A 27,521-nucleotide genomic window follows, 5' to 3' on the forward strand; every position below is an offset into this window, starting at 1 on the left:
GGCCCCAGAAAATGTAAGTAAATTAACAGAATAAAACAGCAACACTTCTCATCATGCAGCATAAATGTTTGTGTTCCAGAAATTATTACTGACACACATGTGGCCAACTCTGCTGCAGATTACACAGCGGGGCCCAGGGACCTGCAGGGGCCCCTGGAGACGGAACAGTAGAGAAATGGTTAATTGTCAGTATTGTTTTATCTGCTTGTTACTGTTTGGGCCAGAAGACTGACTACACTTGCATTTTGCTACCTAAGAGATTCACAGTTATGCCAAAGGAATAAAGGAAAGTATCTACTCAGTTGTGATTTACTGGAATAAGACTTTACTAAATTATTGTCAGCGTCCTCGTGTAGCTATCTGGGATAAGTACAGAAGCCCACGCTGGAGCCTGTCAGGTCTCAGCGGGGAGGGACTTTCTGGACACTACATGCGCAACAAGTCCAAATGTGCAAGAAGTTCATGGTGAGAGTGAATGACAGCACTGCGTGCAGTAGCTCCAAACGGGGAAGCATTTTAACTGGGCCCTGAGGGAAACATTTACCCCACAGACATTTACTCGCTTTATGCAAGCCCTTGCAGAGGATGTGTCGCCGTGAAGTTTATCTGGACTCAGAGAGCGCGCCGCTGGAAGTTTCCTCCACGCATGGCACAGTACAGGAGACAGCGTGGGAGAACGTACAATGAAAGAAAAAAGCAACGATTCATCGTTTCCCACCCACCGATGTTAAACTTGAGTTTAACTTAAAGTTAGGTGAAAGTTTAGAACTGTTGGGGACGCAGCAGGTGAGCGCCGGGGCAGGAGATTCGGGCTGCAGCTCGATCACTTTGCTGTGAACTACTCCATCGCAGCGGAAGACAACGTCAAATGATCCACACTTGTCACAGAAGCAGGGAGGACATGACTTGAAAGAAGCGTGTACTTTAAACAGTCTCGGTCCACCATGAGAGCGCTGAGTTTGCTGTGCGTCATAGTCGGGCTGTGGGAGTCGAGTCTGAGCAACAGAAACTGTCCGGACCTGATCGTTGACAGCTGTCACTGCTCGGCTGAGAGATCCAAGGAGCTGAGCAGGCAGCACGTCCGAGTCAAAGTGGTGTGTGATGATGTGGACCTCATGGACACGCTGCATCCCAGCTTCTTACCCAACAGGACAGTCTCCCTGTGAGTAACTTGGCAGTTTCACACACTGACGCTGAGAGCACCCAAAATATACGCATATAAGGGCCCCCCCAACACGTGTCCCTAAGCACATTCAGGATATTTTCATTCAGTGTTGACACAGATCTAACCTGGATGTCTCCGAAGGGGCCCTAGAGCTCCTTAAATCCCAGTTAGGGACCTGAATGTGTGGTGAAAGAGCAGTGAGCGTCAGAAATTGATTTCACAATGTTTAGTAGTAGACCATATTTTAGTATAGTATACCAGTAAACTCATCCCTGATTCAATCATAGAAAGTGATATTATAGAAATACTGGAAAAAAAACGGAGATGTTTGTGTTGTCTGCCTCTTTCAAAATAAAGCACCACTAAATAGATGGCTTTTACAGTAGACAATTAATAATGTATTTAAAATAGATTATTCCATAGAATCGAAAACTAGTTAAAACAAAATTTGGATTATTTTCTAATTCCAGCTACTTAAAAGTGGATATTTATTGTTTCTAAAGGGAATCTTTGATTTGAAAACACAAAGATGTCGGAAAGCATAGTATCACCTCGTACTATTAGAACTTAGGATTCATTAAACAAAAAATCCACAGATTTATTGATAAAAAATGAGCATAATAACTTTTATTTAATTAGGTAATTTCATTCTTTTTACAAGAAAACCTGATTACAGAAAGCTCAGAGACAAGAATCACAACAAAACACAGCCATCCACATACATATTCACACTATGTGTTGTAGGATGCAGCTTCAAAAGGACATATTCATGGTGCGTTGCTATTGAGGAACCCGCTGCTTGTTTCCATACAGTCCAGCGATGAATAGATCATTTGTATCATTTTCTGCCATGCTGCAAGATGGTTGTCAGCAGCAAAGTCCTTCTACTGTAACTTAGTGCTCAATTCCTGATTTGAACAGTGTCAAAGAAAACTATTCTCCATTGTGCTTCCCACATTTTAGAACCACTGTCCCTTTGTAAGCCACATTCAGGCCTTCACCTGTGTTGTGTTGTTGTACTTGCCACATCTGCATAAATCTTTCACCTTTAACATCACTCTTTAGGGATATTGCATCGCCTTCAAAGTTATTCGAACATAGATTTTGCACTTCAATACAGGGGACGTTGGGAAACCTTCCTTAGTATTCATCTGCGCCTCTCTTGTAGATGAAATAGCACTTCAAACAGTTGAGGGGTTGATAACTTTCCCCACACGTTCCAGCTCTCTTTCTGCAGGTGCTCAGATTGACTGCTGGATTAATAGACTGTTTTATTCTTGGAAACTTGAGGTGTGCCTTCAGAGCATAAAAGCAAATACTAAATGTAAAGGCCCTTGACAAGTTACGGCCGACCACTCATTCTGAACTACGAGCATCGTTGATTAATGGTAGCACTTTGCTTACTGCAATTTATTTGGAGTGGTGTTTGCTTCCGTGTAGGCAGCGGTGCTTTTGTTCCTTTAAGTGGAGATTGCTTAAAGGCCTTGTTTTGTTTTCAGCATTCGTCAAAGTGGTGATGTTTTATAGGTTGCAGCATGTAACGAAGTTTGATTTTTAAATTGGTCGACATGCATAAATAACACTAAGACTTGACATCTTCCTTAAAAACATACAGTAGGTATCAAACTGACACTGATGCTCTCACAGATATCAGTGCACCTGAGAAATAAGATACTGTGTATGCTGTGTTAAATTAGACCAGTACAAATAAGTCTCAGTCAGTCTGATATCCTAAAGCCAAGATGTAGCTGGCCAGGAAGTAGTTTTCCTGCGTTAGGAAACGTGACCTTTGTGACGCTGAAATGGCCTCCCTGCTCTCCCTTTTGTTTAGATGTGCTGTGCAAATAAACAGATATACCAAGGGAAGTATGCACATACCGATCTCCCCCAGTTGACTGACAGAGAGATCTCCTGTATGTCATCTCACATGCTCTCTTGATTTTCTCCTGTTCTCACCTCCCTTATGTGGATGATGATCTACTTAATGACAGCTAAAGCACAGCGTGTCACCTTCTGGTACTAACCCAGATCCGATTGCTTTTTTCTTTTTACCTTTTATTACTGTAGCTATAAAACATTTATAAGGAGCAAACCCTGCAATAACATGGCAGAAAAAAAAAATTAACAAGCAAATGAAAGATCATCAGCACAAATAAGAGAGATGAAAATGAAGTGTATGAAATGTGTGTGTGTGTTGTGCAGCGCCCCCGATTAACACCTTCCATGTTCTGGTGGGGGGTGGGGGAGGTTGAGTAGTTTAGTGCTCGGCCTGACAGCTCTGTTGACCTTGGGACCTATCTGGTGTAACCGTTTCAACCCGGCCGAGAAACAGAGGCACTGTGTCTTTGCAGAGAGCAGCAGCTGGGATTGTAGCTGACACCTGTCTCAGGCACTGGTGTAACAGGACGATGGACTGCGAGGGACATATTGTGCAAGAGACAAGGGGACGGAGCGAAGATGGGAGATAGGCATGGAGAGGCAGTGAATGAGCCATCTGAGTAATAGACAGAGTGACAGAGAGGATGCTGGGAGAGTGGGTATGGGAAGTGCTCAGTAAGAAGTCACTTCATAGGTGAGAGTGATGCTGACTGAGATGCTACAGAATGATTGTCTGGATGGGGAGGTGCTTGTCACATAGTCCCAGCTGATTGTAACTGCACCTCGGAGCCTCTTCACCGCTGGAAGCTGCATGCAACAAAATACACGCTGTGCACTTACATAACTGCAAAGTTATAAAGTTTGTATTACAACTGCTGGTGTTCCCCTCTTGCTGAGCTATTGTGTTGCAACCAGACCTGGGTCACATAGTATTTGCATATTATTCTGACTGTTTATTCTTACCTGCTGAGCGGAGCCCAGTGTGTGGGGGTTTAAAATGACTTTACTTTACCTTTTTTTTTTACAATAGTGTAAATGTCACAGACCCACAAAATGTCAGGAGCATTAGCTTGTGCTGCAATCACAGTCCATTTAGTACCACAAACAAACAACAATGTAAACACTGACACCTGATTTGGATTTAATCTTTTGATAAAAACTTGTATTAGTTGAAGTCATTGACATTATGGTCATTTGATGATTGTTAGCTTTAATCCCTCAATTATTTTGATATTTTTTTAGTTTACCTAATTGTTGCAGTGCTGCAGGAGAGATGCATTTTTTTTCATTTATCAGCTTTAATCAGCTACTAAAGGTGTAAAGAAAGTCCTATGAGACACCACAGGAAGCACGGCTGTAGAAAAGCTGGTGGATCTTAAATATTGTGCTGTAGGTTGACAGTCTGTGATTTTATTCTGTAGTATGGCAATGGGGCCCAGAGGTTTATATTGATCTGTGTGTACCCTCATCTACAAATGTGGCATGTGAGAGCATAGTTTATATTCTTATTTTCCTAAAATGGCTTTCTACGTTCTGTCATTTTATTTTATTTTTTGTATTGCTCCAAAAATAATTTTGGATGCTCCTCTCTCCTTTTTTCTTCACTCTCTTGCTCTTATTTTCCCTCGCTGGTATTCCTTGGGGGCTTTTTTCTCATCTGAAGAGGTGCTGTTTGTGCTCTCCCCTCTTCAAAGGTCTGAGTACTTCTACATAAATATTTCATTGGCATGCACACCACAGCCTGTCCATATTCTGCTGTGCGTTGCCTCACCGACAAACCCTGGGAGCGTGCACAGCATCGAGACGTTCAGAGAGTAAAAGCCTTAAATGATATGTCACACGTATACATAGAGAGCTGACTGTTAATCTTAATGTGACATGACCAAAGTGACCCTGATGAAGAATGTCATATCCAACGTCTCAAGCTGCACGGAGTCATGTCAATCCCCTTTTCTGTCTTGGACCCTCGTTTGGCTTCTCTCATGCTTATCTTCACTGATACTGAAGGTTTAAAAAAAGCAAAAAGGTTCATCCTTAGATGAGTGCACTCTCCAGTATTAGTTGTCTGGGACACAGAGGGTGTAATACATTCAGATCCCATGCATTTCCCCTCTGCGATAGCTAGAAGTAAGAACTTTTGCCCTTGTGTTATCTGTGTGTTCAAGGAACATGAGATGAAGGCCAAGCTGTAATATTGCTAAATGTTAGAAACTGCCACTCTCCTTAATAAGTAGACACTGATCGATCTCTTTACCAGCAAAGGGTTAATGCTTCTATGTATATGTATTTATAAATCACTCAGATTGTACATTGCCAATGGCGTTCAGACCGGCTGCCTGAGAAGTTTGATAACCACCATTCCAATGTGACATGCTTTGAAGGAACAGCTGATCAGTTTTGTTTTAGACAATTATGATTCACTGATCCAGAGTTCATGACCACTGCGGGAGAGAGAAGCCTGTAAATTGTGCTATAGCCTTAAAAAACCAAGAATGTGTCGAAACCCAGACCATCTAAAAATATTAGGTAAAGATAAATACAGTGTTTGCCAAGAATACTTCTCTGCTCTGCTATCCCTGCCTCCTCCCTACACTGCTGAGTAAATACTAAACTTACTTAAAGGGTCATAAATTTGAGACAGCAGATTTAGATGCCTGTAGCCTTTTCCCTGTTTTCTGAGTCACTGTAAAACAAGATGATTAAAACCCCAATGTGTGCTGCTTCTGTTCACAGTGGGAAGCGTATTAGCTCCCCTGCCTGTCTCACAGGAGTCTTGGCAGCACTTTATCAGTGTTCGCGTGCCTGTCTGTGTGTACAGGCACAGTGTTATGCCTATATACAGAAGCCTCGACATATGTCAGCTCATAGCGTATATGTTGTCAGTGTTATGTTATTTGATATGATGTGTAGGTGAAGACGTGAAATTCTCTTGCGCATCCAGCCAAATAATGATTTAGGAAAATCATTTTCACAAAAATCCTTATAAAAGGGTATTTAAATACAGTATGCTCCCCATAGAATGTTAAATATCCATTGCCCATTATTTTGTCAAGAAGAATACCAAAATGCTAGCTTAATGCCTCTTCAGGAAAGGGGTTGGCGTATCACAGTTCCTGCCCCAGCCCTGTGTATTTTGGTGTTTCTAATGTTATTTCCCCTCCAGCCTCTAGATGTGTCTGGACCTTTCACTGGTCCTGATCACCTGACTCTACCCTGCACACCTGCTCCTCATTTCCTTACCAGTCCACCAGTATATGCATTTTTCTTGTATTGTGCTTCCTGGTTCTAGTGTTTCAGCCATACCTGGTCTGTTTTGGATATTTCAACCTAGTTTATTTGGAATCTGCCTTTTGTCTAATCTGTTCTGACTCAGCTTTGATTGCTTGCCAGTCCTCTCTCCCTGTCTGTCCTGACTTTGCCTCATGTTAACCCTGTTTGCCTTTTCTTTAAAGTAAACTAGCAAACCTGCTTGCCCATGTTGCCTGGTGTTTCCTAACGCGAGGCCTGTTAACATCTTTTGTTAGCAGAGAGAGCAGCTCTTTACAACCTGTTGCTACAACCTGGATACGAGATGAGCAGAATTAGATCTGACAACAGGTATAGCCTTTGCACTGTATTTTTTGTGTTTACTTCAACCTCTAGTCCCAGTGCAGAACAATTTGGTCTTCTTTCATGTTGCACTGCAATGCTTCTAAAGTAGCTCAGGAGAGACTAGCCAACCACTGGCTCTAGAAAGGGACTCACATTTTGTTTTAAAGGTGATGCCACCATACCCTCTCTGGCGCCTGGGGCACCACTAGATGCTGCTAAATCCTTCACCTTTTGCATATTGCACCTTTAAAATCAAGTGAAAACACTTTTATGTGTACCACTACAATTAATACCCTTTTTTTCAGTGTAGTGTGTTAAGAAGGGTGGCGTCTAAGGCATTGTCACCTAGAGAACATGTGAGACTGTTAATATGAGCATCTGTAGGTAATCCCTGATGCAATGTCTGTTTCCCCTCCAAGGTCAATGTTAGTTGATATGAAGTGTGTTATTATGGTAAGCACTGCCTAGTAACCTGATCCTCTAAAATAACAGGGTTTGGCTGTTTGGAGAGATGTGGCTAAAAACCTTGAGCACAGTGGATCCAAATGTTTGTAATAGTTCACATTATGATCTTTACTCCACTTGGTCCTCATGATTAGTGTGTTGGATGGTGGCCGTCAAAGCTATTTTTGTTTCTGTTCTCCAGTAATAATATAGCTGGAGATCTCCAGTGCAGGGTATGCTAGTTTCTAGAACGGTGACTTTTCAGCTGGACCTCACATAAATCTCCCAGCTGAGGCATAGAGGAAGAGCGCCTGTTGATATGGATCTGGCTCACTGTACATACTCACTCCTAATGTATCCTCACAGCAAACCTTACGGTAACTTTGAAATGATGAGATTTAGGCCTGCAGCTATAAATGATGTTCATTGCTAAATAATCACTTAATTACTTTGTCTTGAAATTGTCAAAAAATAATGAAATGCGTCTATTGTAACTGCACAGAGGGCACTGGGAAGCCCTTATAATTCCCCAAGAACACTCCCTGAAAAGTGTATAATAGTTTACTGTCTTATAAGACCAAAACATTTCCCTAACAAATGTCTACTGCTTATTAAAGTAATAACACATATGTCCTGTTGATGACTAAGTGGTTGATTGACAGCTGTAGTGAGATTTTTCTAACTTTAAAAACAAGATGAGTTTTCATATTCCTTTAATAAAAGTCCACTTTTTCTTGAGTTTTAAAAATGTTGATCTGATACTATGGGAAGTGGAAAGATTGAGTGATACAACACTATCACCCTTTTAGTTTTGAGCTCACAAAATGCCAAATTCCCACACAAAGTCCTCAATGCCGTAAGGGAAAATTTGAAAGTGCAGCATTTACTAAATATACTAAACACATCTGGCTGTGGGTCACAGTGGAACACATTTAGCAATGACGTAGACCATTTGCTTCATCCCACAGAGACAATACGAAGTCAGTGCACCCCTCCCTCATTGAAAACAACTCATTTACAAAGAACATAATTGATAATGTAAATAGAGACCTGGGTGGTTGCTCCAGAAGTTTGTCATGAACTGTTTACATAATACTCAATTGTGTTTTTCCTGTGATTTCCTGGACGTTACGCAGATTCCTGAGATAGGCATGCAGGGGTCGACAGGCAGATTCACACACATGCACGCTGGAGAGCCCAGCACAGGATACGCTTGAGTTTGCACAAACACAGGCTGCCTGTCCCCGAGTGGGACGTCTGTCCGCAGAGGGAGGTGTAACGGTCTGGGGAAGAGAAGAGAGACATGGGACAAAACACAGGGACACCATTGGTATCCCATGATCTCAGTGCTGACTACCTTCACTTCACTCTATCCATACTGTGTGTGTATTGGGTGGAGGGGGGAGCTGCTGTGGTTTCTTAGAACTTAAGGTGTTAGTGTTTAGAGTAAAGGGTGAGGAATAGAAAGAAAAAACTGTACTTGGCCTCTGAAACTGAAACCATTATGATGGCTTTGGTTATTTTCCAATAAATCTGTGTGAAATATTCTAAAATTGACCCGTTTAGTTTTCCAAGCAGTTTCTCACCATGTCTCGCTGACTCCATGCTGACTTATATCTGCTGCAATTTTCTGCGCTTGGAGAGCTTTGTGTCAAGGTGTAGCCCAACTGACAGAACCCCAGTGAGATATTGATGTCTGGATCAACCATAATAAAAATCCATATGAATTTTTGCTTACTCACTTTTGCCTCCCTAAATGGCTGCCTGTAAATCTACAAAGTCCAGACCCATTCAGCTAAGGTATTCTGATTGATTGGTTGAAAAAAAAAAAAAAAGCAGTTTAATATCACACACTGAGTTATACAAGCTCATATGTGTTTAGTTGAGCATTCACAAAGCACTGCCCAAAAGGGCGATGGTCCAATAGCAATTATACTTTAAATAGCCATATGTACAGTAGCTTTAATCTCTTTTAGCTTTAAATCCTGCAGGTCGGCATCATATGCCTATTCAATGCACCATTTACAGGTGTCTTGTATTAAAACAAATCAGCTCAAGCTATTAAGAAGTCAACTGTTGACAGAGTTGCCACTATAAACTGAGCTGTGTGCAACAGCAAAATGCCCGATAGGCACAGTCTATGATCTCTTCTAATACTATTATACCTATTTTCTCTGTGTATTGCGTGTGTCTTAAGCTTTACTGACTTTGTTGTGCACCTTTACCCCCATTCTGTTTAAGTAACAATGTTTCATTTGGAAATTTATTGAGACATGCTTTTCTCAAAAGGTTGATTTTGGGGCAGAAATATAAATTCAGTCTTGGATGTTGACATGAATCTGCTGACACAAGTTTGTGTCCATCCTGGCCTTTCAGTGAGAGGGCACTTCCTGTCTTCAATCCTGCTTTTCCTGCCAAGACAACTGTTATCACTCAGGAGAGAGAGGGAGAGAGAGAGAGAGAGAGAGAGAGGGAGGTACTTTCCCCCAAGAGTATAAGTAAGCAAGCTTGTAAATTATGCAGAAAAACAGTTCATACATTCTTGTGACCAAATATGTAGTTCTTTCTGCTGTGATTTGTTCGATGTTCACACTTTAGCTCTGCTCCCCTAGCAGTGATTCTGTGTCTAGAATAGTCTATATTATAGTGGGCCGTAGGTGGTCTAACATATCACCATGCTGTAATGAAATGCCGCTGGTCACTGTTTAATGCTTCGGGCATCATGCTGGTCTGCTTGAAATTCAGCTTTTTTCCATTGTCCACTGAGTGACCAAAGTGACGTCTTTTTGTTATAAAGTGCTCTTCACATAGTAATACAGAGTAAAATTCACTGACATTCATTGATAAAACATTGACAATCAGCGAAATCTCTTTTTAAGTTAAAATGTTTTCCTCATTTCTACAAGATTTAGAGTTTTGGGGGTTAGGTTCAAGGTTAAAGTAAGAAGTAGTGAGGATTAAGGTAGCAGGGACTAGAGAATAATTACTATCAACAAAAAGACCTCAACATAAAATAATATATCTCATGTACGTCTGTGAGTTTATACACTGGTATTTTTTTTTTTTTACTCTGTGAAGGTTTGAGGGAGAGTGTGTGCAAGACTTAGGGTGTCAAGTAAGATGTGTGTGTGCCAGCCAGTCCTCTTGGAAGACTGCTTTTTTTAAAATTTTTGTCATACAAATATATCACTTGAAGAAGATATACTTACTTTCCCATTTTGCCATTCAGCACGGACATAATTCATCTACAAAAAGGAAACATAGTGACAACTGTCACCAAAATAATCAAAATGGAGGCGATGAATCAGGAGTGAATATTAATTCATCACTTTAAGATCCCTGCGGTGTGTTTCATCGACGTATTAGCTGTTGTGATGTGAGAAATGGATGATTGAGTTGTGCTGAACCAGCATTTCCTTAAGCTTCTGTTTTGACATGGAGGAGTGGAGGAACAGAGTGGATCATTACCCATCTTAACTACAAGCAGCCATAAACAAGACAGAAACGTGGCCGGGATGAGTAATTTACAGCCGCAATCTCATCAGACATAAATCCTTATCTCTTGCCAACATATTGACAGTCGGAGGATAAACAATTTATCAGCCATTTCAATAAGTAATTTCCTCCAGCTCTATTTTTGTGATATTTACAAATGTACCTCCCTTCACTCATTCTGTATTCTCACCTCATCTTCTCTCCCTCATATCTTCTTTTGCCTCTTAACAGAAACCTGAATAACAACAAGATCTCCCTGCTAAGGAATGGCTCCTTCCATGGCTTGGCTGCCCTGGAAAAACTGTGAGTACTTAAATTAAGGTCTTTTAACTGTTTTGACCTCCCCAGAGGCCTAATAGCTAAGGTGCATGGTCTTGGTCTATAGTATGGAAAGGGCATAGGGAGACATCGTGGGCATTAGGAGATCCATGTTGTTGAGTCTTTCCAGTGTATTTCTGTTTTCAACCTTCATGTTTAACCTCAGTTGCCACAGTAAATGTTTTACAAGGGATGATGTATAGCGTCAGATGAAGGCCTAATGCAAAGATCAGAAAGCTTTGACACTGTGACTGACTGTTTGAGTCTATGTAGCTGAATCTCGACTCATATGCAATGTCCCAGAGGGCTGTATGTGTGCAGCCTGATGATGAGGGCTGAGATGGCTGCTGTGGCGCTTCCTGCCTGCCCCCTGAAGTCTACTATTGATTGCTTTCACCTCTATCCAGCCATGTGATCACTGCTTTTCTACCTGATGGTGACACTGACATTGGCTCATGATGAGGAAATCAGAGTGGGTGCTGAAATCACGCAGAGTTTGACTTGATAACTCTCTCCTTTTCAGTCAATCATTCTCAGATGTATGCACGCACACTCTGGTTCACAGGTAGAGGCACACATAGTACATACACACGCAAGCGACTGCTTTAAATATTAAAATAATCAATCTGGCCCCTCTCTCCCTGACTGCTTGACTGTTAAAATAATCCTGGAATAATGTCAGTGGAATAATTCTGCCCCTCTTCCGCTCATTTTTGGGTGGCTGTGTCACCAGTCGATCTACAGGATGATGTCACCTGTCTCCCCGGGCCTTATTAGCAGCATTAAACCTTTCCACCCTCATCCCCCCAGCTCCACTGGGGTGATGAAGAGATGATTGTGAGGCTTTTAAGGACACTCAGCCAAAGGTTTGTTGTGGCTGACCTCTTGAAACTGCAGTTTGCGTGGCCGATCCCTTCCTTCACCTCACTCTCTGGGTACAGCCTGTCCATCTGTCTAGCCACATGCGGCATTTGGCAGAGATATATCTGTCACTAGCAGTTGCTGCCAAGCCAGGTAGCCTCGGTGAGTTGAAAGTGGCGGCCAGCTGTTCCCTCGTCTGGCCCGGTCGACTGACTGCCCGCCTACACGGCTGGCTGGATGACTGGATCTGAGGGTTGGGGTGATTTGGCAGCTGATTGACAAGCTTAATAACGCATGTGAATGTGTTTGCACCACTCCTGCTGCAGCTGTGGACTCGGTACACTACAACAATAAGACCTTTTGGGAATGGAAACAGTGATTCCACAGCAATAAAGTTCATTAAAACAGTGTATTCAAATTACACAAGATATTTTTAATTACTACTGGTAGGTTCTAGCCATGAAGATAAGGTGAATATGATTTACTTCATTTTTAAGACAAGTGTGCAGCCATGATGTAGATGCATTATCTGCTGTACTTAAACACAGTTACGGTTTAAACTAAATAAAACATGTTTCGCATTGATAATGCCAACATGCTTGTGTTTAGCAGGTGGGCTATCATGTTTACCACATTCACCATTTTAGTATAGCCCATTAGCATGTTTGTTAGCACTTAACAGTATAGCTGCAGCTGTATGACCACAAATGTTGACCTTATAGAGAGAAAGTTTGGTTATCAACAGATTCCATGGGGTTCATCTTATGGAGACAGTGAATATCTGTACAAAATGTCCTGCCATCTGATTGTTGTTGAGATATCAGTATGGCCCATTAGTGCTGGGCTCAGTAAATAAACTGACAATGACATCCATTATTTTTGGTAGTAGCTCCAGTGGACACTGTCCAAAGCCCATTCTATGGCTTTTTTACAGTAATTGTGTTTTAGCCTGCTGATAGAGTTGAGGGTTTCTAACTTTTTATCAAGTCTAAATCCAGATTGTAATCCACTTATCAACTCCTTTCACACCCCTTTTTGAATCATTTTAAATAGCTTGTTTAATGGGCAATGAAGACATATGTGTATTTAATATGACTCAGCCCCACTATTAAAACTAATTTGAAGAATATTGCCTTAAAAAAGATTTAACTTAATATTTAAGGATCTAGCCTCTTCTGACCACATTAACACATTAATAATGCAACTTGGTCATTTGGCTTGTGATTGTGGGACCCATCACTCGAGTAGCTTGACATTGAAGGTATTTAACCATCAGACCTAAACCATGAACATTCAGCTGTAACTGAAGAAGCCCTTAAAGCTGAACTTAAAACAGCACTGCAAAAATATGAATTTCGCTTGATCCTTCATAGAATATCAGCTAAATAACTTGCTGATGTTTTGCATGCACAGCACACTTAATGTTACCTCAAGGTAAACTTGTCATTTCTGCAGGTCAGATTCAGCACTATTCTCCTCAAGTTATCAAAAATGTCACAAATTCTTACTTCATCATGTTGGATGATACACTTTTTAACAAACCTTGTAATCCAAGTACAGAAATGACTGCTTCCACTATGGCACCAATGATTTATGTTTGTTATTACCTTTCCTGCCTGTTAAATGCCCCTATCTTTCAAACCTCATGATCACAGTTTATAATACAAGCTCTGTGTTGCGAGAAGTCTTGAGCTTAGATTTTAGGAACCTCCACAGGCACAACATTCGTTGTACAGCTGTTTTCATAGGCAGAGTAATGGTTCTCGTGATGACTAAACTGACCTTCATGGGCCAAATCTCTGGAGTGCCCTTTTACTCTTACTATAATTTTTCAGTGTTTTGATTGCCAAAAATGCAGTTTCATCCCCCCATCTTCAGCCCTCGATAATCTTGCATCCAGGTTGTTGTTTTAGCATTGTAACAAACCAAACCTCACTAGGTGCTCCAGCCTAATACTTAACATTGTCATCACAGCATTCATGCCCTGTGCAAAAGCACATCAGCAACTTTATTATTCCCCCAAGGAAAACACTTTTAATGTGATTTGCCTCTCTAACCCAGATAGTGTCCTCTTAATGGAGGCTCCCTGTATGTTGGATGATGGCCTGAATCCCCACATATGGACACAAGCCCATTACCATCAGCCAAACTAGGTCCCATGGGAGCAAAGCAGGAACAAAGCCCATCACTGTTCTCTGGTCAGGACACCGAATCTGGCTTTTGCTGTTTTGTCATGGGTTCCCACCACAGAAGCCCTCAGTGTGTAAAGATTCTGTGTGAAACGAATGAGGCTGGCATATCTTCCACTTCTCATACTGCATCAAGTTTGACACTGTGGTATCATAATGTTTTTGTACACAAATTATATTGAAAATGCATTTCACTAATCAAAATAATACTGTTTTAGTAGACCTACATACTGTACAAGTACTGTTTATTCACAACCATACCATGTCAAACGAATAGAGTTTGTTGGGAAAAAGTGCTGCTGTTCCTTCTTGTACTTACCTTTTTCATGTTGGATGAAAAATGAGAAGTTTAAACATGATTTTCGTATCAGACAATTTAACAATAACTTTAGAGTATATAAAAAGTGAATGCAGAATTAGTGAAATAATTGTCTTTGCAAATTGCTGCATTGCTCTTGAAATAAACACTCATATTGGCTATAAGCTTGTGTATTATATGCTTCAGAGGAAGAGTATATTTACAGTAATGGTTTTTTTTATAGTGGTGGTGCCTGTGACCGCAGATTTATTCTTAGCAGACTGTCTTAAATGTTTTTTTCATTGAGAGCAGTGGGTCTATTTTTTTCGGGTCTATTTGACCAAACATTATTTGTCTAGCCTGAGGATTTTGGAGGCAGGCTGAGTAGACTAAGTGGACCTCATCTCGGAGCAGAGACAGTATCAGAATTCACAGTGGCATCTGCAATTGCTCAAGCTGAGAAGTAGATGTCAAAGGTGTGAGCAGGCATCCTTTAAAAAGTTTAGCGACTCCTGTTGTTTCCACCAGTCTTCCTTGTGAATGTGGCTGCTCGGAAGGCAATTGATGAGGGTGTAGCAGAACTCGAGGACACCTCTTCTGGATGGTTGTGAATAAGAATGTCTGACAGTGCTGACAGTGAAGGCCAGACTCTGAGAGCTGGTGCAGGTGTGACAAGGTCACATGGTCTTAGACGAAACTAACACTGGGGTTACACTCAGTTGGCCAAAGGTCAGAGGTTATTAACATGGACAGCAAGCAATGACAGTATTATTGACTCTGTGGATCAATAATATTTGATTAAAGCAGAAGGCCACTCAATCGAAGTTTTAAACGCATGTCAGTATGTCACTCTGCCAATATTCTTATTCCATAATGTCAATGTAAAAAATAGAGTGCTCCTAATTAAGCAATTTCATTATAAAAATGCAAATTAAATATGAAAAATGTCTCTCTCCAAAATTATGAAACCCCTCATTCATCCGATCCAATAAATTAATCAGCTTGAACACAATAAATTCTGACTAACACTGACGACAGCTACCTTTTCTTTCAATCAGTTCATAATGAATCTATAATAATAGTGTAATGAAGTCATGGTCCATTTTAAATTTGTGTTCTGCTTCATGTGCATGCTTTGCAGTGATATTGGTGTGAGAGCAGTTTTCTGTTGTGGTGGTAGCCTACATTTTCCAGATTTTCCTTAATCGCATAAAAGCATAACTGTTTTTTTTCTGCTTACCTAAGAGAGGACATGAGGTAAAATGGAGCCTTAAATGGATCAAAGCGAAGTGTTGAAATGTGAATGGTTTTTTTTGTTATTCTACAGGAGACAGTTGAGGTGAAACATGTGAGCACCATGGGTGTGACTAATTTACTGACCAAGTTTGGAAAGAGAGATTCCTCCTCTGTTTCACCCTCCGTTCACTTCTCCATGCTGTAAATCACAGATTGTCTCCCACAGTTTAAAAAAAGACACTAGTAGACGGATGCTGTAAACTAAATCATAATTTAATAGAAAAGTATGATATCTAATTATGGTTTGAGAGTATTGAGCTGTTTCTTCTTTTGTTGTGCTACGCTATTTAAAAAAAGAGAGCAGGAGGTTTCGCATTAAAAATCTCTTAGAAGAATTTGCTTCACACTCTTCTTGACCTTTTGCTTTGTTCTGATGAGACTGATGAGAGCAGTAGCTCCAGAATGGGATAGCTGCAGAGCTGTTAACAAAGAAAGCATCTTCACAGTTCAGGGTTACTTAGAGATTTTTCAAATTCCGCTGTAAGATAGCTTCAGTTGGTTTCATGTGACTGTTTTAATTTTGAGTGTAGGTGTCTCTACATAAGCGATCTGAGAAAATCACAGTAAATATCCCATAAGCACTGCTCATCCACCCACCAGGAATAAATTGTACTCCAGTGGTGTTTGAGAAACATTTAATCATATCCCCAACTGGGTGCAGACAGTGGAGATGTTTAAGTGGCAGGGAATCACAGCTCTTCTTCTCCCACTTACTCCTTCAGTGTGTGCCTGTCACAACTCTTAGGTCTTCTAGTTCAGGCCTTAATTGTTCTAAAGATTTAGGAAACGAATGTAAATATATATATAGTGACAATTTGCTTTTCTTTCCTTTTAAAAACATTTTTATAGCTGCATTTTTATATATACTGGGACACAATACTTACAGTACTTATTCACAATATTACTGGCTTTACTCTGAGTCATGATTGGTTCAAATAAGCTCTTTGATTGTGCAAAGTGTCTTGGCAAGAAAGCTGAAATTATGCTTACAGGGCCTGGGGTCCTTGTACCCTGTACTGCATGTAATATTTCCATCATGCAACACACACACACACAGAGACGGCCATTGCCGGGTAAAGCTCTGGCAGCAGTAGCTACAAGCCTGCCACAATGCGTACACATTCAGTCTGTTTAATTAGACTGAACTGTCTGACTGTCCGCCTTTTCTCCCTTCCTCAGTGAGCTTTCAACACATATTTATTTACAATCCTTTATGTGGTTATCTGTCTCAGTGAGTGTTTGCTGTGGTCAGGCCTTCCCTCAAAGCATCTGCAAACGGACCCATGAATATTTAACACATGAATAAATGGTTTTAATAAACAGATTCCACATTACCATCAGGCATTAGCATGAACTTAGTCAAGTTAATGGCAGAGTTTTTACGGGGAGGGTGAAAGAAATAAAATAAGGGGATTTGCTGCATTGTTTCCAGTTGCAGTGCTGATGAACAACAATGACTAATATACTGCAGGGCAATCTTAGTCTAATCTAAATTCTTCACTTAGGCTGTAAATATTAATTGTTTTCATTCTAGCAGCTCTGACATTTTACTTAAACCTGAATATTAACATTGCCATTCCAACATGTACAGTGTTAACACTGTGATATATGTAAACACTTAAAACATTTATAGTGTTCACCAGTTTAATTAAGCTTATCAGCATTCTATCATTTGCTAATTAGCACTAAACATAAAGTACATCTGACACTAATGGGAATGTTATTAATTTGGCAATCTATCCAACATGCTGAGACCTGTCACTCAACACTGCAAATGTTAACCTCATGGTAGTGCCAGAGGGAAAGTCAAAGGATCAGTCAGTAATATTTATCCACTAGGATCCGTGTTAGTCTGTGTCATAGTTTTGTGCTAATCTCAAGCATTTTTGCAAGCAAGCTGTTTCAGCTCCTCACAACTTGGGGGAAGTAGTTTTCATACAGTGTGACAGAGGAGGCCCTGATACTGTGGTGCCTGTGTTTGGCTGGTAAGAGGGTACAGAGGCTGTGGAGGTTGGGGTCCTACATGATGTTGAGCGTCTTGCGGGTATACATGAATTTTTTGTTTGGAGAAGAGAGAAGTGCTATGCTCAGTTTGTTGTGGTACTGTCAGACTTTGCAGTTGTCATAGCAGACAGTGAGGCAGATGGTCAGGATATTCTCAGTGGTGCCTCCATAGAACATGTTGAGGACAGGTGGAGGGAAGCTTGCAGTCAACTGTCAATGCAGAAAGTGGAGACATTGCTGTGCTTTCTTGGAGGGGTTTTTCATGCTGATGCTCAGCCAAGACCTTCTGTGATCTGTACTCAGAAGAAATATTGTCCTTTTTTGTCCTGTTTAGCTTCTTTACAGTGATGCAACTGATGGCTAATGGTGTGTGGCCTGGTTGTGTCTTCCTGAAGTCAGTGATAATCTCCTCTGTTCACAGAATAATTAGGGAAAGTCTTAGATTTCATTGTTGTTGATTAGGTCCACCAGCAATGCAAAGGGCTCAGTTTAATGCAGTTGTTCATTTTCAATGGAAAAAGGAGGTGCAGGTGCTGATCTGGACTAACCAACCGGTGTGGAGGTCTAGGACCCAGGTGCAGAGGTATGGACTGAGGCCTAGCTATCCCAGATATTGGGATAGGATGTAATGAGGAGGAGCCAGCCTCTTCATGATGATGCTGTAGGTGTGAATGCTAAAGGGTGGTAGTTGTTCGGACACATAGGAGACTTCTCTAGGTAGTTAAGTTGATGGTAGTTGACTTGAAACATCTGGAGATGACTGCTTTGGCTAGAGATGTTGAAGATGTCTGCATTTGCCAGGTGTCCAGCATGGGTTTGAATGACACTACTTGGGATTCACTCTGGTCTTGCTGCTTTATGTGGCTGTTACTTACACTGTGTACAACCCCACTCAGAGCTTGTTCATCTGAAGGAGGGATGGTCTTTATAGTGCATGTTGGCGTGGATACCTTTCCACAGGTACTGTGTGTCTGTACACAAAGTGGCCAGTGATTCTCTCCGTGCATAATTTTGTTTTGCTTCTGTGAGACAGGTTAAATCTCACTGCTGTGCAGGTTACGTTCTCCCTGGATCCCTGGCGGCTGTTGGCCACGATGTAGGCTGTCACGGGGGTTACTGTTACAGATAACAGTGACATTTTTGCAACATCCGAATAACATGGATTTGTGTGATTTAAACAACAAAGAGATAAAAAAAAAGTCCTGAAGCATAAAGAACACAGGGGTCCAGGGGGGGATCTCTGAGTTGACGTAGACTGACGCATTTGATAACACGAGGTTCTATCTGTTGTGTGAGATGGTCGAGTGACAGGTGTCTGAAAAAGAAAGGTAAAAAAGTCTCAAAATGCTTTCTGTGGTAATTGGCACTGAGCAGTAAACAGTCATGAAAAAAACACTGTTAAAGTAAATTCCCTCAGTTTTTGAGTTTAAAGTTTATTTTAAACTGAAAGGTCAAAATGACTCTTTCCTCCAGTGCAGTTATTTGGAGTGAGCATAAAATTGCAATATTTTTTAAATTCAAATCTTGGCCACATTTGGGAGTTAATAAAAATTTGTGTGAAACAGGCAAATAATGTCATTTCATATTTCTTTCAGCCCCATGAATTGAAATTGCATTGGGGCATGTTTTTATGCATTAGCTCACGAGCTAAGAGACTTGATCTAGGATTGTATTGTGAGGAAACTTGGGATGAACATCTTTACCTGTAACAGGTAAAGATGTTGTTGGCAACTGTTGGTTGTAAACAGTGTGGTTTTACAGACACACACACACACACACACATTCTGCATGGCATTGAGAAGTATAATGCAAGTTATAATAATGGATGTCTTTGTCTTGTTTTATTAACTGCGTTTTCTGTGGAATGCAGGATCACTTTCCATTTGGTTGCGTGCACAAGTGGATGCAGGAATTTTCCGTTTTATTTCCTCATGCCTTTTTTTATTGTGGAATTTGACTTTTTGTAAATCTGACAGTATTTTGATAGTTACATCAACACAGATGGATTTCATACGACTTAGTCTGATCAAACACCCTACTGTTTTGTTATCAAAGCGAAATCAATGCTCTGTCTAGAGGCAGTGCCTACAAGCACGTGTGTGGTCTGGTCATTGTGCTTGTGTGTATTTATACTCAGTGTGTGCACACCTCCGTGTCGGTGTGACAAGTTGATCTGGTAATCACACCAGATTCTGAGAGGAATCTGCCTGTTAGTGTCTGATATCCTCAGGGTCACATGGCTCTGGAGAAATTGAGCAGGCTGAGACATATGGTGCAGTTTAAATTAATTGGAAAGCAACTTCAGTAGCTTTTCAAACATTAACCACAAATGGTGGCATTTATACTGAGGGCTGCTCCGGCTCTTCAAACACATAGAGCTAAGGAAGTAGAAAATGATTATTGTTTAAACATTCATCTGATTTGAGCTGTTCCAGCTGTATCTACAGTAGATATGTGGGTCAGGTCTCCCTAGAAGGAGTTATGATGTGTGCATTTGTGTGTGTGTGTGTGTGTGTGTGTGTGTGTGTGTGTGGCCAGTTCTTTTGTTTACCACACCACCTTTAAGTTATCATCAGTCAGTGCTTAGATTTCATAGATCCACTTTGGGCATCCTCACTTAATGTGAGCTTTAATTAGCTCCTTGTGACCCTGAACAGGACAAGCTGTTTAGAGAATGGACTGATGGGACCTGAATGGGTGTTAATCTAGGTGATGTGGGGAATTTAACTTATTGACAAGACATCTGGATTATGTTGGAGCAGATGTAAGTTACAGTCAATACAGCAGGGGCCTTGTTTATGTGTTTGCCTACAGAAGGTTAGGAGAGGGAAACTCAGGGGGAGACCTCTTGAGGTCATAACCATCACTGCTTCCCCTTTCTGTGTCTGAAGGAGGTGTTGTACTTCAGAAAAATAAAGTTACAGATTGTTCAGAATATAATTTAAGACCAGTCAGACTTTGTCCAGGGCCAACATCAAATAGCAGAAAATAAGCTAGGCCTCTGGTGCACTACAGACCCACAGTGTCTGCCTTCACACATGATGGATGATTTGCAAATAATTCTTAGAGCTTGTTTTATCTTGTTTGGAGCACCAGATGCGTGGGGGCTTACTGACAGAGGACATTATAGCTCATGCCAGACAGTTAATCACAGAAAAGGCTGCTGAAAAGGATGCTGAATTCACTTTCAAATAGCTTCCTGTGATTTTTAAAACTTTTTGGCATTCTGTCTGTTGTATTATGCAATGGCCCCCACCCATCTGGATCTTCAGCAGTTTATAACACACAACTATAATTTATTACATTTATTTGCAGATAGCTGTTGGCTCAGGTCTGATGACTATAAAAGGTTGTTGTGTTGCCTGTGATGCTGTCGTTTTGTTTTATGTGGCTTTAAAACATGACCTCATACAGGAAGCCAGTAAAGCAAACAAGACATTCACATTTTGTGGATAATGAGTCAACAACATGATGACAAAAATCATATTCATGATCACTCTCTCAGTGAATATTATTATAGCAGTATATGATAATGACAGGGCGTTTAAATGTATAAAGAGATAGGAACCTCATCGAAAAGATTCAAAACTGCAATTTGAATTGATTTTGTTTTTAATATTTCATTTTAGATGTTCTGTTTATTGATTTTAGTAGTAGCATTGGTAGTTATTTTAGGCCATTTAAAAATATCTCATATGATCTTCTCTGCAGTTGCTTGTCTTTTTCTACATTATAAATTGGGTTTAGCATTACTCGACACAGTCCTTGCACAGCACAGTAGCACTGACCTCTGAAAACTGGGCTGAAGGTTCTGAACGTTTAGGAAATTCACAGACAGCAGAGCAGTGAGCTGTGAGACAGTTTAGGATAAAAGGAGGAGCTGCAGGCACAACAGATGACCTTTTGACCTCCACCCTCCACCTACTCTTTTGTAGCATATTCTACATGATCAGAGACACGATTAGATGAGCACGGAGATAAGAGATAGCCAGTGGCTGACCTGACTAGATCAGGAGGTTAATTTCTCAGGAAGGCAACTTCAGTGCTTTTCATAAGGTGTACTACACCTTGCTGTGTGAATGATAAATGCTTGAGGATGTCTAGAAAAAGCCTCACTAGTAATTCTGATTGTGAGGAGTTTGCAAACTTCAAACCAAAAACCAAGCCATGCCATGCCAAATAATAAATACCAGGTTAAAAATAAGCATTAATGCCCTGAGATGAACAAACAGAAAAATAAATATGAGGTGCACGGAGGTTATGCATTAATGTGTATTTTTTGTATGTCTGGTCTAAGCCTGGTTCGAGAAATGTGTTGGAGTCCTAATGGTGCAGACAAAGTGTGTTTAACCATGGACCAAACAATTTAACACAAGACACAGATCATTAACCTTAGATGGGAGTAATTTTTCTTCTGCTAATGATGGCTGGGTTTCTGTATGTGTAACTAATGCTTTACATTGAGCAAATTAACATCAGTTACTGTAAAACAATCAGAGCTGAGGCTATTCATGCAGTACAACAAGTAGCAGTGGTGTAGACACCCATATTTCTAGGCTCTAGAGAATCTCAGCTTTACTGTATGGCACAAATAAATCTTTGTCTGCAGTGGAACAGTGAGTTATTAAGCTTCTGCTTTGTTTAGGTAAGAAGGAGAATTTTGCTTCCAAATTGTCCCACATGTCAAATAGAGAACTCTGGTATAACTTTTATTTTCACTTTGGGGCTATAGCGGCTGTTTTGATAGTCCTGATGGTCTTGTTTTGTTTCTTTTGGCTGGTCCTGATCTGGCCTTTGTGACAATTATTTAAAAAGGAGTTACACGGTTGGAAAAGCCACTACCCTTCTTGTCATTCTCTTCACATTGGACATACAGTACAGAGTTAAAGGAAACCAGGGACACAATTTCAGGAAGTTTTCTTTGGCTTGCAGAGAAAACCAGAGAGGAGATTTTTCTGAGATCCATTTTTAGTAGCGTCAGAGGTTTTGGGGTAGGCGGTGGGGGTGCAGAAGGAGTCCCTGGCTAAAACCACAGCATGTGTGTTTTTGCCTCCTGGCTGGATGTGGTCTGGGTCCTAAAGCATGCAGGAAATGGCCTGTGCTGTCCAGCTACAGTAACAGGTGCAAGTTAACTCACTAATGAATGGCGTCTGCATTTCCATATTGCAATAACATATGAACAAAAGCAACATTTAAACTTGAAATGTACTTAAAAACAGCACAAATTAAAAAAATGGCACTTGGGATTCTCTTGTGGTGATATTGCTCAAAGCTGTCCTTATCCATAGCTTAAATTTTCTTTATTCCTATAGCTTGATAAATGGAGTCCTTCCATTTATAGATAGACAGATCAGTTATCACTCTTAAGAGTTGTCTCTGACTCTCTTTCCCTCTCATTTCTCTTCTCCAGAGACCTGAGGAATAACTTGATAAGTACAGTGGAGCCTGGGGCGTTCCGTGGTCTGCTGGCCCTGCGGAGACTGTAAGTATGATGAAGCCTTTTAATAGTTTTCTCCAGGGGACATTGGGACAACTTCAGTGGCTTTAGTGTCAATGAGAAGGAATGTGAAAAGAAGGCAAAAATGTTTAACTGAGGCAAAAGGGCAGAAACTACTATTTCAGCCTTTTCTGATTAAATTCATTGATTCCAATAGAACATTTTTCAGTCACAGTGGCAAAAGGATGATAGAGATTTTGTGTGCATGAGCTAAACGTTTTGGTCAATCATCTTGTGCAACATCACTTCTGGTTGGTAATTGTAATGTAAAGGTAAAACCAGGAGGGTATTACTAAGATTTATTTATTATACATGAATCTCTGTCAAAGCTACTAATTACTTCACAATTGAAGAAGTTCTTTAAGGAAAATAAATAAAATATACAAATAAAAGATAAAATTATATAAAAAATAATAAAAACTATAATAAACTCTCAGCTTGGTGCAAACTGCAATTTGAACTGCTCAGCAACTGGAAACAAACTGCTCATTTCCTCATCATGAGCACAGTGTGCAGGCCTGGTTTCCTCTTCATCAATGGTGCCATGCTCACGTTAGCGTTATTAAAAGTGACATACGTTTTACTAATTTTAGTTGCAATATGGCAAATCTTGCATTTACTCAAACACAGTTTCGCTTTGTGTTTATTACTCAGTGATCAATTATGTTATGTTAAACTATTATAACAGCACTTATTACTGGCACATTTTAATGTTGGTGTAACATATTGAAAGTGCAGCCAAGAGACAAAGTGGGATCTGATTGGTTAAAGAAAGCGTCATTAACTTTCTTCACTCAGATTTAGCACTGAACTTCTGATGGTACTGCCGCCCAATGTATTAAAATATGATTATCTATTGTTAAAGGCACATTTCCCATCATACCCATAATGTTCAGTTTATTACTGTAACACTTATTTGAGAATGAGAGTGTTTTCCAATATCTTTTGGTGGACCCTTCTACTAGAGTAATTTTCTCAGCAATTATTCTCTTCCTGGCCCTTCTACATATAGGCTTTAGAGTGAGTGACATGATTGCAGCCTGATAGTTAGTGGGATCTGGGCTGGCAGGGATGCAAACAGTGAGTTAGCCATGTTGATTCGGGGCGCGTGTGCGCCAGGCTTGGGGAGTAGCAGAGTGCTAATTTAAGTGCTCCCCAACTGGTGATTACTTGAGTGCTCTGCTTATTTTCCCACAGCTGCTCCAGTAAAGCAGCTCTTTAATTACAGAGTGCGAGGGCACAGACGTGACAGCACTCAGCCACTTGCATACAGAAGCCTTCTGCATTTGCACATGTATGTGGGTTTGTGTGTGCCAACAATGGCTATGTGTGGACTAAAAGGTTACAAAAGGTGAAAACAGATATTGCGGGAAGTTGAACAGCTGAATGAACATGGCACTACTACTAACAAAGCTTTAAGTTCACTGTTTTTTGAGAAGGCAAGTATGCATGAAAACAGATACCAACACAGACACATATTTTTGCAGTTGATTCCTAGTCTGAGTCCTAGCTGCAGTATTACTAAAACGTATGTTCAAGAATTGAAGTGAAGAATGTTCTCTCTTTACGTTTTCATCCTTATAGGGACCTGTCCAGCAACAGGATTGGCTGCCTCACCCCTGAAATGTTTCTTGATCTGGGCAACCTCTCAAAATTGTGAGTAATCCCTAAATTGGAAACATGTATTTCACTGCCTTATGTTCAAATTGCATGGCTTTAAAAATGTATAACAAAATATAGTAATTTGGTTTTAGTGATTGCAAAGAGTGGCCTCTTTCTGTATGTGAATTTTCCTTTTCCTTTTTTTAATTTCAAACAGGAATTTATCTGGGAACATCTTCTCCACTCTGACCATGGGACTCTTCACACACCTCGTGGCTCTGAGAGTGCTGTAAGACAAACCTGCAAACACAAAACACATTCATTTAAACTAAATTGAACATCATTTTATTGTTCTGTGTACAGAGGCAAAGTTAGAAGTCAGGAAGGTACAGTTTGTTTTCACTGCAGATATCTTCTGTTACAGCAGGAAAATCACAGGTGTATCTAATGACATTAAGGCAGGCTCTGCTCCCCATAGGTGGGCCTGTAAGCCATGGCAGTGATTCAGCATACACAATACCTGCACTCTGCAACTGTCACACATAAATGGAAAGAAACCATCATAAATGTTATCAATTAAACCTGTGTTTACCTGTTACGACATCAAAACATCTGTGTTGAAATTGCCTGAAGGAAGAGACTGAATGAATGAAATCAGTGGATGGTGGCTGATGGTGTCACAGATACACAGTCTGACTGTACGCTGGTTCCGTCAGGCACTTCCACACTGAGACTTTATTCTGCGACTGTCAGCTGAAATGGCTGCTCCTCTGGGCTCGAAGCAACTCGGTGAGGATCGGCAACGACACGGTGTGTGTTTTCCCCACCCACCTCCACGGCCTGGAGTTTCGCAACCTACGTGAACAGCAGCTCAAATGTGGTAAGGATTTACCATTAATTCAATTCAATTCAATTCAATTTTATTTGTATAGCGCCAAATCACAGTACAAATCATCTCAAGGCACTTTACAAAAACTAAAACTAAAAACCCAACAATTCCCTTATGAGCAAGCACTTGGCGACAGTGGAGAGGAAAAACTCCCTTTAACGGAAGAAGAAACCTCCAGCAGAACCAGGCTCAGTTTGGGCGGCCATCTGCCTCGACCGGTTGGGGTGAGTGGATAGAGCAGAGAGAAAAGAACAGCAACAATAAACAACAAATAGACACTGCAAGTTGGTGGGACCAGTAACTGCACATCAGCGATAAACAGCTCCAGGACCAGGGACACCTGCAGAAGGTACAGAGAGAACAGAGAGAGAGGGAGAGAGCACAAACTAGGGGAGAGAGAGAGCACAAGTTTAGTGACATTCAATGGTGGAATATACATGAGGTGGGAGGAGAGGAAGAGAGGGGAGGGGAAGGGAAAGGGGGGGCGGGGGGGTTAGGGTAGGGGAGCTCAGTGCACCGATGGTCCTCGGGCAGTCTAGGCCTATAGCAGCATAACTAAGGGATGGTTCAGGGTTGCCTGAGGCCAGCCCTAACTATATGCTTTGTCAAAGAGGAAGATTTTAAGTCTAGCCTTAAAAGTACAGAGTGTCTGGCGTTTTATGGAGATATTGGGACATCCAGATAGTAATGAGTTACAGTAATCTAGCCTTGAGGTAACAAATGCATGGACTAGTTTTTCTGCATCATTTTGAGACAGGAAGCTCCTAATTTTGGAAATGTTGCGCAGGTGAAAGAACGCAGTTCTAGAGATTTGTTTTATGTGTGAGTTAAAAGACATGTCCTGGTCAAAAATAACTCTAAGGTTTTTTACAGTAGTGCTGGAGGCCAGGGCTATGCCACCTAGAGTAGCTATAATTTTAGAAAAGTTATTTCTGAGATTTTTTGGCCCAAATATAATGACTTCTGTTTTCTCTGAGTTTAAAAGTAAAAAGTTACTGGTCATCCAGGCCTTTATGTCAGTTAGGCAGGCTTGAAGTCTGGTTAACTGGTTTGTGTTAACAGGTTTAATAGATAGATACAACTGAGTGTCATCTGCATAGCAGTGGTAATTAATAGAGTGCTTCCTAATGACATATCCTAAAGGAAGCATGTACAGGGTGAACAGAATCGGTCCTAGCACAGAGCCTTGTGGAGCTCCATAACTAACTTTTGTTCGAGTGGAAGGTTCATCATGGACATGAACAAACTGGAATCTGTCCAATAAATAGGATTGGAACCATTTTAACGCTGTTCCTCTGATACCAGTCACCTGCTCCAGTCTCTGTAATAAGATGTTGTGGTCAATGGTGTCGAATGCAGCACTAAGGTCTAGGAGGACAAGTATAGAAACAAGTCCATTATCTGAGGCTAAGAGAAGATTGTTGGTAACTTTTAACAGTGCTGTTTCTGTACTATGATGTGCTCTAAATCCTGATTGAAAATCTTCAAATAGTTCATTCCTGTGTAAGTGGTCTGATAGCTGCTTAGCAACAGCTTTTTCTAGGATTTTAGAAATAAATGGCAGGTTGGATATTGGTCTATAATTAGCCAAGACTCCTGGATCAAGACTAGGCTTTTTGAGTAAAGGTTTGATTACTGCAGTCTTAAAGGCCTGTGGTACATAGCCTGATACTAGAGGTAAATTTACCAAGTCTAATAAAGATGAGTTCATTAACGGCAGGGTGTCTTTAAGCAGTGTAGTCGGGATGGGGTCTAAGAGACACGTTGATGATTTCGATGAAGCAACTACTGATGTAAATTCAGAGAGATCTATGGGAGAGAAGCAGTTTAAACATAACTGAGGTCCTACAGATGATTCAAGAGCTACTGTAGTAGAATATTCATTTATGGCAGGTAGAGGAAGCATCTGCTGAATTTTATCTCTAATAGTTGTGATTTTATTTGTAAGGAAACTCATAAATTCATCACTGCTGAGAGCTAAGGGAACACTGGGC

The 27,521-nt window shown here is 40.8% G+C and overlaps 1 protein-coding gene across 1 annotated transcript in view; it reads left to right on the forward strand.

The window, feature by feature from the left end:
* Positions 1-447: 447 nt before the first annotated feature.
* adgra1b (adhesion G protein-coupled receptor A1b) overlaps positions 448-27,521 on the forward strand; it is a 134,336-nt gene continuing 107,262 nt past the window's right edge. The window contains exons 1-6 of the mRNA XM_026310056.1: positions 448-1,162; positions 10,805-10,876; positions 22,950-23,021; positions 24,621-24,692; positions 24,856-24,927; positions 25,355-25,518. Coding sequence (XP_026165841.1) covers positions 945-1,162; positions 10,805-10,876; positions 22,950-23,021; positions 24,621-24,692; positions 24,856-24,927; positions 25,355-25,518 — 670 coding nt within the window. The 5' untranslated portion in view covers positions 448-944. The remainder of the gene's footprint in view (positions 1,163-10,804; positions 10,877-22,949; positions 23,022-24,620; positions 24,693-24,855; positions 24,928-25,354; positions 25,519-27,521) is intronic.

This window comes from Mastacembelus armatus, chromosome 15 (assembly GCF_900324485.2).
Source record: "Mastacembelus armatus chromosome 15, fMasArm1.2, whole genome shotgun sequence".
Taxonomy (NCBI): Eukaryota; Metazoa; Chordata; class Actinopteri; order Synbranchiformes; family Mastacembelidae; genus Mastacembelus; species Mastacembelus armatus.